General features: G+C 44.9%; 1 protein-coding gene across 3 annotated transcripts in view; it reads left to right on the top strand.

Annotated features, from left to right (window-relative positions):
• TTYH3 (tweety family member 3) overlaps positions 1 to 13,524 on the top strand; it is a 73,118-nt gene that overhangs the window by 45,643 nt on the left and 13,951 nt on the right. For all 3 annotated transcript variants that reach the window (XM_085074544.1, XM_085074546.1, XM_085074547.1), the window contains exons 6-12: positions 1,684 to 1,756; positions 2,110 to 2,185; positions 8,698 to 8,753; positions 10,045 to 10,137; positions 10,249 to 10,341; positions 11,080 to 11,216; positions 13,118 to 13,294. In XM_085074544.1, coding sequence (XP_084930670.1) covers positions 1,684 to 1,756; positions 2,110 to 2,185; positions 8,698 to 8,753; positions 10,045 to 10,137; positions 10,249 to 10,341; positions 11,080 to 11,216; positions 13,118 to 13,294 — 705 coding nt within the window. The remainder of the gene's footprint in view (positions 1 to 1,683; positions 1,757 to 2,109; positions 2,186 to 8,697; positions 8,754 to 10,044; positions 10,138 to 10,248; positions 10,342 to 11,079; positions 11,217 to 13,117; positions 13,295 to 13,524) is intronic.

Below are 13,524 nucleotides of genomic sequence, written 5' to 3' on the forward strand. Positions count from 1 at the left end.
GGCAAACCCAGGGTTTAAATTAGAATCTCATTCCCCGTTAGCCAGAAGTTCATATTAAGGCATTCCCTAAAGGGAGCACATGGCATAAAGAAACAAGTGTATCACAGCCAGGCAAGATGGTGAACTGCCAGTTTTAGATCTTTTAGCCAAGCAATCAGTTACTGACCCAGTCATCTTCATTTAAAGTAAAACAACAAATGTGTCTTATTGATTAACATGCTCAGCTGGAGGCACCAAGCTGTGTTGTCCTTATGTCATAAACCCACAGAACCTCGCTGATCCATGGCTGATAATTTTTGCATCCATTTGGAAATGGCATAATAAAGTCTTTAGTGTCTCATTTCAGAATGCAGCGCAGATGTCAGTCTGGTGAAACTCCCTTACTTCTGCAAGATGAGGCACAGATCCCCTCACAGAATAGGGATTATTTGGAATTAAAATAAGTTGGTAAACTGAGGGAAAGGGTTTTTTTTTAAATGGTGACCCACAGGTTGGTTTTTTCAAAGCTCTAGTATTCAGTGAGACAAATCTAGTAGAAAAATATATGTCCCTTCTTCACAGAGATGCTTGTACTAGGTTTGAATAAAGAAATATCTTGGTTATGAACAGGTTTTTGTATTGTTCAGGGTGTGGGTGGGAAGGGATCTACTTGTGTTTCAAGTAGAGGGGGAGAGGGGGAGAAAGCATCCCTAAGAGAGCAAGCCAGTGTCTCTACTTTGAAGACAGAGACAGATAAAATAAAACTGCTTATTAGTCTGCAGCCCTGTACCTGAGGGAGTTGAGGAGCACTAAATATCTCTACCACTCATACTGACAGCAAGGGTGAAGAGCTAATGTGCTGGTTGGGGAAGGGCAAAAGCCTTTTCTGTGAGTGTGTGCTTGCTGAATGTCACTGAGACCACTGCTCTGTCATCCCTCTGCCTTGTGGCTGCTTAACAGCAGACACTTCCCACTATTTCTGTCAATAATGAGGTCCAGCTGTCAGAACAGACCTTCAAATCTGTGCAGAGATGGACTCACATGGCAGTGGAAGGCACCTAAACTGTTGTTCCAAGCTGTTAGCCTGCAGGTGACTGTCTCTCTCCTGGAGCTATGTGGGATGCTTAAGTACTGTTAGGTGCACCAGCTTGGAACCAAGGTGTTCTAACAGGGCCTGTGTTTCCTCCCACCATCTGTAGCTGTGTTGTGCTTACACCCAACAAACTTATTTGTTGTAGACACAGGAGAGATTTCTCCAATTTTGGATCAATATGGTTTTGTGGGGTTTTCTTTACTTAGCATATTTTTCTTTGAGTATCTTTGGACCTGGAAAACTAAGATCAGAATGGGAACAGTGAAAGGGATGGGACTGTAGTCAACCACCTGCCAATCTGCCTCCTGTGCAGCCACCTCTGTGTCTTTGTGCCTCTAGTTTCCCTGCTAGAAGCAGGAAAATACTTTGCTTCCCTACTTCTCCCTTCCCCTGCAGCTCCAGAGCAGGTATTGTGGTAACCAACTGCAGGACTTGAACTTCTCTGGTTGTTGCTGTCCATGACATTTAAAATAGGATTGTTTATCTGAAGATACAGTTGGTTGATAATTTCTTGGGTTTGGTAATAGCTTTGGACTCCAAATAATACATCTTGCGAAAGGAACTGCTTGAAATCAGAGCTGCTACATCTGCCATCTGTCTGTCTCCCACAGGGTGTGCTTGCTTGGGGTGTTTGCCCTGATTGTCAGCTGGGGATCCCTGGGCCTGGAGCTGGCTGTCGCTGTGGTAAGTGGCTCACATCCAAATCCCATTCACCCTTTGCTGCAGGTTTAGCAGACACCAGATGAGTGTTCTGCTGTGCCTGTTTTATAGCATATCCTGGTCTAAGCAACTGTCCTAGCAATTCCCATCTAGGAAAAGTACAGGGCTGCTCCTGTTCCATGGTGTGGTGCAGTAGCTCATGCTCCAGCCTTCTGTGGTTGTGTAGTAAAGCAGTGCTGATGGGGATGGTGATGAGAGACTTCAGCATCTGAAACACCCCTAGAATAGAAGGTTCCCTGATGCTAACCTGGCTCAACAGCTCTCTGATGCTGGTTTGCTTTGATATTCCTTTTGCTTTTTGTCTTCCATCTACCCAGGGCTCCAGTGACTTCTGTATCAACCCTGATGCTTACGTCTCCAAAGTGGTTGAAGAGAATGCTGTGCTCAGTACTGGTAAGTGCTGGGACTGGCTTTGGCACAGGGTTCTGCAGCTCCAGCTGTCACACAGGAGTATGGCAGGGATTGAGAATTTTAGGCTGTGTTTGAAACAGAGGAGCTGGCATACAGTGGGAAACAATATGTGTGGAGCTCTGGAAAAACAGCATTCTGATCAGAAGTATACATGTATTCATCAGAACCACCTTCAGAACCTTTCTTCTGCCTTGACCCTTTGGTGGAAATAACTGATAAGATGGAATAACAGAAGTCCATGGATTATTTTGCTTTAAATGTAGCACTCTTGAGTCTTGTTCTCCTCTCAAAGTGGCAGAACTGTGGCAGTAGCAGTGTGTCGTTTCAGTTGTCATTTTTAACACTTGCTCTTGGGTCTGCATTCCTGAATCCAGAATACTTATTTTTATATCTGTTACCTACAAATTTATATATAATTTTTTTCACCCAATGGTGGCTATAAATAGTAGCCTGTGAAAGGTAAGTGAATGGCAACTGCCACAAAGACTTATAAATTTGCCTTTCCATTATAAATGCAGTATTTTGACCACTTTGTGTATCCTGTGCCACTTAAAGGATGTGCCTGCTTCACAGTGGCATCCAGCTGAAGCACTGATGTATTTGGGGTTTGTTGCTCCTAATTTCAACTGAAGTGGTTGGTGAGGTGAGGAATGCCTCCAGTTTGGACCTCACTGGGGCAAAGATGGCATTCAGAATCATGGCTTAACAAAAAGGTGGTTGGGTGCCTGCCAGCAGAGATACAATAAGTGCTGAAATGAAAAAGTGTTTTTAGGACTGAGTTTGCTGCTTAGTTAACAAAGTTAATGATTTTTTTCCTGCCTTCTCTCCCCAAATAGTTCCTTGATGTAGTTCTGTGTATGGCAAAACACAAATAGGCAATGACACTGATTTGCAAATGGAGCAACTTGTGTTTTTTCTGGTTCTCTGGTTCCACCAAATAAGAATTTATGCTCTGTGTGCAGAAGGTCTAGTGTATGGCTCTGTGCTTAGCCAAATGCTGTCTCTCACTGTGCAACTGGTAGGAAATCAGCTGTGGAGGTATGGCTGAGGATACAGGGATTGGAAACAATAAATAACCTCTATGTCTGGAGGCAGAATGTAGTATAAAAGAATATGTACAGGTTAATATTGCCACCCTACAGCTTATTTTTGGAGTGCCTTGTTTATTGATTTCCTGGAAAGGAGATTATAGAGACAGGCAGCTCTCTTTGCAGCAAAGAAATGCAGTGAGGGAAGAGAATGAGTGTTTAGCATAAGATGAAAATCCTCTCTTGGCTGTGAAGGTGACAAAGATGTGGCTTCAGGTGCCAAGCTGATTTCCTGGTTGTTCAAAGAGGCAAGTGGGTCAGTGAGGCCAAGGGGAAATATCTGATGTTAATGCCAGCTGTGTGCTGTGATAATTTGGTAACCCAGATTAGCTTTGGAGCGTGTTTGATAGCAATTAGATTGACCCTGGGAAACTAAAGAAAGGCCCCTTTGTGCTACTTCTCCATTTCAGTTGCCCTTGTCTGCTGGGCTCCTGTGGTTTTTCATTGATCAGTATCATTCATTTGGAGGCTAACAGGGAGTGCAGGGCTGACATTCCATCCTGCATTGCCCAGCAGGGACAGTTGGCTCCCCCAGGGGAAAACAGGCTCTGCTCCTGCAGCACCACCATGTAACAGTTGTTAAAGCTCCATAAATAACAGGGAATGGCTCTAAGGGAAATGGTGAAGAGGAGGAAGAGCAGGTGTTGCCACAGGCCTGGGTCTGAACAGTGGCCTTTCCATGGGTGATGTGTGTTAGCTCCTCCTGCCAGGCACCCTGGAGTGTTGGTGAGCACCTTTTCCTCCCTCCAGAAGGATATCTGTCCAGCTTCTGAGCCTGCCATTGCACCAGGCAGCTGCTTGGGAGCTGATTGAATCTTCTGTCTTCCCATGTGGGTTTTCACTGCTCTGTCATAGTTTATGATCAGGAAGTTATGGAAATAGCTCTTGGTCCCCGATGTTGAGATCTTCCTGTGCATCTGAACAGGAAGGAAAATCACGACATGAGGACTGCAGTATGGCAACGACACTTTAATCCCAATAAAACATCTTTAAAAGTCTGGAATAAGTGTTAGTATCCCTTGGCTGCAAATTGTAGCAGCTGCTTTGTGATCAGTTGAGCCATATGTACAGCGAGAGTGATGAGCTCCAGGAGACAGGGCAGGCAGCTGGGAGCCAACCTCAGTGCTGTCCTCTCAGAGGAAGAGGCCCTGTTTGAAAGCTCCTGGTTCTAGTGCATGAACTCTATACCCTCTGGTTTGCTGTCTCTGCTTTTTGGATGATGTTCTCCAACATCAACAGCAGTATAGATGCACAAGGCAGAAACACGTGGATTGCTGCAGTGAGTTTCACCACAGGGTGCCAAACCATGAGCTTTTCAGTTCAGGAGAAAAGTGACTAAAAGAGAGTGTGAGTGGGTGGAAAGGCTCAGGTAGATCATGGAGGAAGAATCCATGGGGAGTTGTCATAGATGTAGGAATCACATTTGCCTTGGGAATCACTTCAGCTTGAAGTTGATCTGAGAGTCTTGCTGAAGTATCTGCCTCTGGCCAGTGCTGGGGTCTGGCACACTGGGCTAGGTGCTGCCATCTAACTCTAAGTATATAAAAATCAATGAGTAATCCTAAGAAGCTTGATGGTGCTGGGTCAATTTTTCACTTTAATCACCATTTTCAGTGGCTGTTGTTACACAGAATGTATTGTAAGACCTCTATGCTCTGACATTCAGACTGGGACTGAGTCATCAATATTTGCAATGTGTTTTTGCTGGTGGTGGTTGTAGTTTTCATGGAAAAATAACTGAGTTGAATACTGAGCAACTGGTGTGTTAATATTCCTGTTTATGTATTAATTGCTGTTTTCAAATCTAAATGGAATTAATGGAGCTGAGAATAATCTGATTAAATGCATTATTACTGTCATGTTTTTAGCTAGAGAGGAGATGTTCTTGTTTTGCAGATAAAATGTGCTGCATTAAAAAAATGATGGGGGAAGAAAAGGGAGGCAAAGAACCTTAATGCAGGTTTCCTGGAGAAAGAAATACTTAAATAATTTTGCAGAAGAGGCTGATGTATGTGCCTAACTCACCCTGTATTCATTAATTGCGATAAAGCCAATGGAGTTGAACAGCGGCTGTATAATCAGCTCCTGCTGCTAGTAAAGAGACTTGGTGCAGCCAAGATGTCTATTTTCAAAGCAGGAGGCCATCTTCTAGTCCCATTCTTCTTCTTTGATATTATGTTATTATCAGAAGACTTGTTGCATAAAATTAAATAAAAAGGCACAATCTGTCTAAACAACAGGAAGAGCTTTCTCCAGATTCTCTGACCACAAATCTGCATGGTGAACAGCCACTCTCTTCATCCGGGGGAGCTGTAAACCTCAGGGGATGGATAATGGAGCCTTTTAGCTCCAGCTCAGCCAAGCTGGTCAGGCTGGATGCTGAGGCTTAGCTGCTCAGATATAAGCAGGAAGGGTTCTTGTCATGCCCACCCTCCTAATTGGCCTCTCACTGCTGCAATCTCATCTCTGAAGTCCAGAGCTGAATGAACCAGAGAACTGACACTGTCAACACCTGTGTTTCCTCTCTGGAAGTAAGATCAGGACAAAACCTCAGGTGGGGCATTGGTGTCTGCATAGTTATTACCTGCAGCAGAGTACACTGCAGGAAAGAGTGTGCCCAAGGAAGTGCTCTTGAGAATCCTGCTGAGCTGATGTTGGCACTGAGAAGCTGTTTTCCTGCCTGGTTTTGTTGGGCTCCTGATTAGCAGAAAGCTTTGAGTAGAGGGCAAGTGGGACAGTTACAATCTCTTTGCTTTCACCCATACAAGAGTAGGATGTATCAGAGAAATTAAATGTTATGCAGATACCTCCCTTTGCTGTCAGACTGGTGCCTTGGGGGAACAAAATTCCAGGTGGAGAGCACATTACCAGGGCAAGAAACCCCAGCCAAAAGAGCTGCCTTCCTTTGACACCACGGGTGCTTTCTCTGATGTTTGAACCCACAGAGACAGCCTCATCTGGGTGTATAGGTAAAATGAGCACTGCTTAAAGAATGCACAATTAAAGATGAAGAAGAGCTGGGAAAAGCTGTTCTAGGTGTGAGGGTTTTTTTTTTTTGAGCTAGGATCTTTTTTTCTGATTGCTCTCTGCAGACCTCACTGCCTTTTGGCTGGTGCATAATGCCATTTTTGCATTTTGGCTGGGCTTTGAAGTGAGTAGTAAATCTCCATGGTTGCAGAAGCAGTAAGTAGTTCTAGCAGCTGAAGCTGTCTTTAGTAGGAAGCTTGACTTTCCTTTCTAGGAAAAACAGACTTTGCAAAAATAAATCATTTTAGGTAGTTCCCTTCCTTGCCTTCTGCTCCCACAATGCCTGTGCACCAAGAGTGAGTCAGGAGGATTGCTGCTAGCAACAGCAGGCATGGGCAGCTGCAGATGTGACCCTGTCTAACCCTTCTGCTATGAACTAGATTGCCTAAAGGCCAGCTTCAAAAATCAGATCAACCTTCAGGAATTTTCCTTGAGAGGAAAATGCATCAGGAAGATAATTATAGAAAGAAATTGCCTGGAGCTGTTAGTAAAGTGCAAATGATGGATTAGTGTAGCTGTTTTCTGGTCAGAAATATGAGATTTGGGGATGTACAGGATAGTATCCACCAGATTTGAAATAGGTGAAGGTGCCTCCTGCTCTTTCCTGTTTTCCTGGTGGCATGGAGGCAAAGGACATGGTCCTCTTTAATTTTCAGGCTTTGCAGTGCAAGATCACCTTAAGGCAGCTTCACTGCCTATTGTAGCCACAGATTTAAAGCACCACAGCTCGGGTTCAGTGCAGGGGAAAGCTGCTGCTGATGGCTGTGCCGTTTTGGGAAGCATGTTTTATGCAGAGTGTCACACTTGTCAGCAGCAAAGCCAGTGCTACCACAGTGAATCCCTGTTGATCCTGCCTTCCAGGGTGAAGCAAGGCAAGCATTTATTTCACTGTTCTGCTTTTTGCTTCACTTGTAACCAGCAATCTTTATCCTGGGCTTACAAGCTGCAAACTATGATATCAGGAACTCTCATCTCTAATCTGCCCACCAGGGACGGTCCAGAAGGCCCTCAAGAAACATTTCTAGAGCTCTGCATTAGCAGTATGTCATGCAACTTACTGCACTTATAAAGGCGATGTAAACTTGATACCACTGTGGGAGCTTAAGAGAAACTTTTAGTGGTTTGTTGTTTTAAAATAAATAGGTGACAAGATCACAGCTCCTTTGAGTCACCACATGTGTTGCTGTGGGTTGCTGTGCTGTTCTCTCAGTGTAGGTGAGTTATAATCCATTTTCACTCAGCCATTGAGTGTGATTTATGAGCCAGGGAGGAGCAGCCCTTACCTTGGTTTAATAGTTGTGGACAGTCACTTCTGTGGTCTGCCCAAAGTGAGGCACAAAGCAGTTCTTGCTGCCCTCCTGTCTGCCCAGAATTTGCTAATTGCTGTTTAGAGGCTTGGCTGGGGAGATGTAAGTCGTCCCAGAGAAAGAGTCGGTGGGAGGGAGATGGAGCAGCTGGCAGGAGCTGCCCCAGAGTAGGCTAATGAATTATAAATAACAGCTGTCAGGTTGCATTGCCAGCACACAGGGGCTGACAGGCTGTGTTGTAGCACTTGGTCTCCAGCGTGCTGCCTTGCCGAAAGGTGCATTCAATATTTATGGCAAGTATGGCAGAGTCAGGATACAGTCAGGTCTGCTTCCTCCACAGCTCCCCTTGCTTCTGCTTGTGCCTTTTACTGATTTCTGAGTTGGGACTCATCAGAATAGCTGTGCAGACTGGAATATGCATTACTGAAAGTCACAGACAGAAGATTAAAAAGAATGGAGGAAAAGATGCTGGTGGAGGGGGAATGCAGAGGGTTTGTGTGTTTTAGGGCTTTTGTAGTCTTTTCCATGCCATCATCACCCTTGATTTTGCCGAGCTGGCATGCTCACATTCATCTGAAGAGGAACTGTAAATGTTTGAGGAATAATCTAAAGGTATTTGGATGATCAAGTCTTTCAGAGCTCCCTTCCTTGGTAACATTATTGAGGATGGCAGGGGAAAGGCTGGTATTTGTAATTTGTGTGTGCTGGCAATTGATGTAGTATTGTAGAGGGCTCATGAGGGCACCAGGCTGGTTTCACACACATCTGAATGAAGAGGAACACAGCTGTGTCTTCAAGTCTGGAAACAAATGATGCTGTTAGCAGAGCACAGTAACAGTCTTATCTGGAAGTTTATGTCTTCACTGTGCTGTAGTTGGATTTAACCTAGACTGATGTCTTGTCTTAGGTTTTTGTGGTGGATGGTGCCAACTTCTGAATAAACCTTTTTCTGTGTTTCATATAACTTTAAGTGGAGCAGACCCATTGCCTTTCACTGGTTTAAAAAAATACAAAGCACTGCAAAGCTGGGATGATGTATCTGGCCTGACTTTCTTCTCTCGTGTCTTCACAGAGACTCTCCGCTATTACATGACCTGCAGTGCTGGATACCCCAACCCTTTCCAGCAGGTGAGTGTAAACACCCTAACTCCTTCCACCCCTGGGTCTCCTCATCCTGCAGGGTGTAAGTTAAGTACTCTTGGTGCCAGCATGCACCCAGTTCCAGAGTGTTTGCTTTAGGGAGTGCTCTGGCTGTTGGAAAAGCTTTGGCAGCTACTTCCCAGCTGTGCAGGAGGTGGCACTGTGATTTAGTGAGAAGTTTTTTCCAACTTTATCATTACTTGCACAGCTTCAGGTTCAGAACACCCTCTTAGAAGGGCTTGTGTGTAATGTGGTGAGGGCCTTGGCTTTGTTTGTGGTACCTTTGTTTATGAGGCACTTGTAAAGAGCAGCAACGTGAAGACAGCACCACAATTAATGCCAGGTTGGAAAACTCTGTAATTCCTGTTTTGACTCTCTTCTTGAAAGTTCTTTTGGGTTAAACAGTGGTAACACTCCACTCCCAAAATGCAGTCACTTCTGTGGGTGAAGGAGTGTTTTTCACAGATGCCTCTTACAAACCTTTGAACATCCAAGGGATTTATCCTGAAGTATAAATGTGAGTCATTATTCTTTTGTGTGGGGGAAGAAGAGCAGCACCTGGGCCCATTCCAAACTTTGCTGTATGTATCAGAGGCCAGAACAGGCCCACACCACCCACCTATTGGCAGACACCAGCTGCTTCACCATTTATATTTAGGATTTTTTTTTTAATCTTGTCTTCCTCTGTTTTAAAGGGTGGGGTAAGAACACTTCTGGCTGTGGTTTGATGCACCTCTGCAATCTGTTGCATTTCTGGTTGCTCCATATACTCCCTGATATGCTATTGCATGTGAAATTCTCATGGGTGCTTTAAAGGAATGTGAAGGTTGCACCCTAATACAAACAACTTCTAATGTTAACATTATATCTTTCTCATCCATCTGATTTAGTAAAAAATCCAGCTGTGTTCTGTGGTGAGAACTTGAGTGCTTTGTGTCTTTTCTTTCTCCTTCCCTTTTGTCCTAGAGCCAGCCCCAGCTGTGTGTACATTTTTTGTGTATGTATTTTGTCCTTTGTTTGTGGTTTGGTTTTGGTTTTTTTTTTTCCTTTTGGTTCCTCCCTTCTCCTCTTCTCTCTGTCTGTACTTCTTCCAGTTTGGTAAAAGTCAAGTTTAACCATATTGCAGCTGCACTCATGTCAGGTGGGACATCTTTAACTTGTACCATTCAGACAGATGATGCTTCAATATTTGGGAAATAGGATTTCAGTCTTTTCCCAGGAGATCTGTTGGTCCATGTGGCCTGAGCTGCTGAAACATTGCATGTTTTGTGTTGAGCAGAAGCTGTCAGGAAGTCACAAGGCTTTGGTAGAAATGCAAGATGATGTGTCGGAACTCATGAGGTCAGCGAGCAAAGAGCACCCCACCTCCAAGGTAACTCTCCTCTCCTCCCTGCTCTTTGTGACTTCCCTTAACTTGTGCAGAACCCAGGATCAGCTCCTGCTAAGCATTCCCCTGCAGTAATCACTAGCTTGTTGCTTACAGGAGTATCTTACTCGGATCCAGGAGGTTCTGAATTCAACAGAAATCAACTTGCAGCAGCTGACAGCTTTGGTAGACTGTCGGAGTCTGCATTTGGTGAGTTCTTGGGGACTGGGCTTGAGCTGAGAATGAATAAATGGGGTGTAGAGCCTGTATTAGTTCAGAGTTTCAAACCTCTGGTGAGCCAGAACAGTTTACAACAGCTTTTTACTTGTTGATTCCAGCAGAAAGGGGAATGAGAATCTGGATCAAGTTAGCTTTCAGTTTAGAGATCAACATAGCAAACTAGGTAACATGACTTCATACACCTACAAGCTGCAACCACAGGAGCCCTCAGGTTTGGGGTTTTTTGTGTATAGCAAATAACTTGTTGACTTTCCCATGGAGCTTTAGAGCTCTTGGAGCAGTGTAGCATGGCCTAGCTGTTGTCCTCACTGCCTCTCTAAACACAGAGACACAGACAGTCCATGCTTGTGTTCTTGGGCAAGGGACATTGTGATGGAGCTGAGAGGCTTAATGAAAAATATTGTATCTTCTGTTGGGTGGGTGAGTTTGCCATGGCTATTTATTTTTGTTCCTCTTGAAGTCTGATTGTGGGTGGTTGAAAATATTTCTGTGTCTAAATCCAAGCTGGTCTTTGTGAGAGGAAATAAGGGTTGGATCATTTATGAAAAACACTTGAGTCTCTGAAATTAAAATAGAAATACGCTCTAGAAAAGGGAGTGCAATGTCTATAAGTTGTTTCAGAGAGTGTAGTCTGGAGAAGGACTTTTGAGTGAGAGCTCAATGTTAACTCTGCAGTGATCAGGAAACTTTGCTCCTTTCTCTCTGCAGGATTATGTCCAGGCTCTGACAGGCTTCTGCTATGATGGAGTGGAAGGCCTCATCTACCTGGTTCTCTTCTCCTTTGTCACAGCCCTCATGTTCAGTTCCATTGTCTGCAGCGTCCCACACACTTGGCAGCAAAAGAGGTACAGAGAGGGTTTAGATCCTGGAGCATTGTAGAGCTCTTTCCCAGTGAAGACTGGCTGTTGGATTTGTGCCCACGAGCATATGGAGCTCATTCCCACATGATCTCTGGAGTGTGAGGGATGAGGCTTTATAAGCACAGGTCTAACAGGAAAAAAAAAATTATGTTTTGCTCTGGCTGGGGTTAATACTAACATCTGAACCTTATTGCACTGGAATATTCTGTGTGCAGAGTATTCAGTGTACTGTAGGAGTGTGTCAAGTCAGATGAATGATTATAGCTGTAATATAGAGGTAATGCTTGAACTATTGCTCTCTCTGTAAAATTCTTATTCTCTTACATAGCTTTGAGGCATTTGTTCTACTATGGAGAAGAGAATTGGAATAAGAAGCAGTTTACACTTGCCTTTTTAGCTTTGCTCATGCTGAGGTGACTGACTTGCACAGATAATGGGAAGCAGGAACTGTCTTGTCAATAGCATGGGCAGGTGAGGCACTTGCAAATTGGAACTGGTATTAAGGGTGCTAACCAGATTGATCAGCAAGTCTTTAGCAAACCTTTGCTTCACTGAATGGCTGCTGCACCACATGCAGCTGTTAAAATGGCAGAAGAGCAATAGACTGCTGCAAATTCTCTTCTGTGGTCCTGATTTTTGTGGTAAAATAGAACACCCTGAACAATAGCAGGAAACCAGAGCTGGCCCAGCCTGCAGTGCCCACAGAGAAGTGGCATTGGGCAGTCTGTCAGAATAGCCTCTGAGAAAATGAATGGTTCCTCACCTCTTCCACAGGCAGCTGCAGAGACCTTACCACGAAGAGCACAGCAGTCTGCCTGTTGGAAAGAGAAAGATTTACCCAGTGGCATCTCTTGTGCTGCCTTTCCTGTGGGCTGCTGCCTGCCCTGCCAACCCCAGCAGGCTCAGGCTGCTGCTGGGAGCTGAAGGGTTCCCTCTTGCATTCCTTGGAGCACCATTTCTCCCCCTTCTTCCCTCTGGGAAGTGGAGGATGTCGTACTTTATTGCCTGTAAGAGACTGTGCAGGCTTCAATTCCCCGATCTTCAGTGCCACCATGTGGTGCAGAAGCTGCAGGTGATGTTTGGGAGGTCCTAATGAGGTCCATGCTGTGAAGAGCCTTTCACTAGCTTTGTCAAGCACAGATTGAATATATGTCAGACTTTGGTGCTCCACCCCTAATTAGGGAGATGAAAAACTGTGTATTATATAGGAGGCACAAGAGAATAGTATGGGAAGGCAGAAGGAACCAGCTGGCAAACAGTTCTGCTCTCCCTTGATTTACAATCCTGGCATTTTTGAGAGGATTTTTGGCCTTTAGATACAAATTTTGCAACTTAGTCTCTGTAAAGACTTCTGTGATTTTGCTAGAAGCTGAAGCAGACCCTTTGCAACCAGAATAGGAGTTCACAGAAGTCTACAGAGGCTTATCCTTAAGAGCTGTTTGGATGTATTTACAAGAAATGGAAGGACACAGATTGCAGTTTTGAAGGAGGTTTCTGTGGGGTGCATGGCCCTACATCCCCACCACCTCTCTTTTTTGTTGTTTGTTGGGTTCTTTTAATGCTGCATATTTTAGGATGTGTGTCCATCCTCTGGTTGTACAGCTGGCCAGTTGCAGACTGGTGCTGTCTGCCAAGCCGTGAGAGAAGCCTGTCAGGAGGCTGGAGGGGATCACGCAGTGTGCACCTCCAGATGGGATCTGGGGGAGGTCTGAGTCACTGTGCTGTAGGCTGTGTTTCACACTGCCACCCTGAGGCTTCCCAAACGGGTATGAACATGGAGGTGTGCAAGATGACTGGAAGGTTCCTGGGATCACCACGGTTTCCTGCAAACCCCACATGTGGGGTAATTGTAGGGTTCTAGGAGGAACTTTTTCTCCTTCTTGCAGAGGCTCAGATGATGATGGGGAAGACGAATCAGCTGCTCAAGGGAGTAGACAGACACACGATAATCTGTACAGAGTGCACATGCCCAGCCTCTATAGCTGTGGGAGTAGTTATGGCAGTGAGACCAGCATTCCAGCAGCAGCACACACAGTCAGCAATGCTCCCGTCACGGAGTACATGTGAGTATCCCCACAAGAAGCTTCTCCACAGTGCTTCCTTCTCACTGCTGTTGGCACAAGTGCTGCAAGGTTGGCACTTCTGACCAAGTGGTAAAAAGCGATGGAGGATTTTGTTTTCTGATTAGCATCCAATGGGAGAAAGGAGTAGCTTGAAGGTGCTGCACTAGAAAGAGTTTCATTAGACAGCATGCTCCAAAATGTGAACAGCTTTGTGCTCCAGGACTTAGGAG

This window comes from Lichenostomus cassidix, chromosome 14 (assembly GCF_008360975.1).
Source record: "Lichenostomus cassidix isolate B80296 chromosome 14, HeHo_3.0, whole genome shotgun sequence".
Taxonomy (NCBI): Eukaryota; Metazoa; Chordata; class Aves; order Passeriformes; family Meliphagidae; genus Lichenostomus; species Lichenostomus cassidix.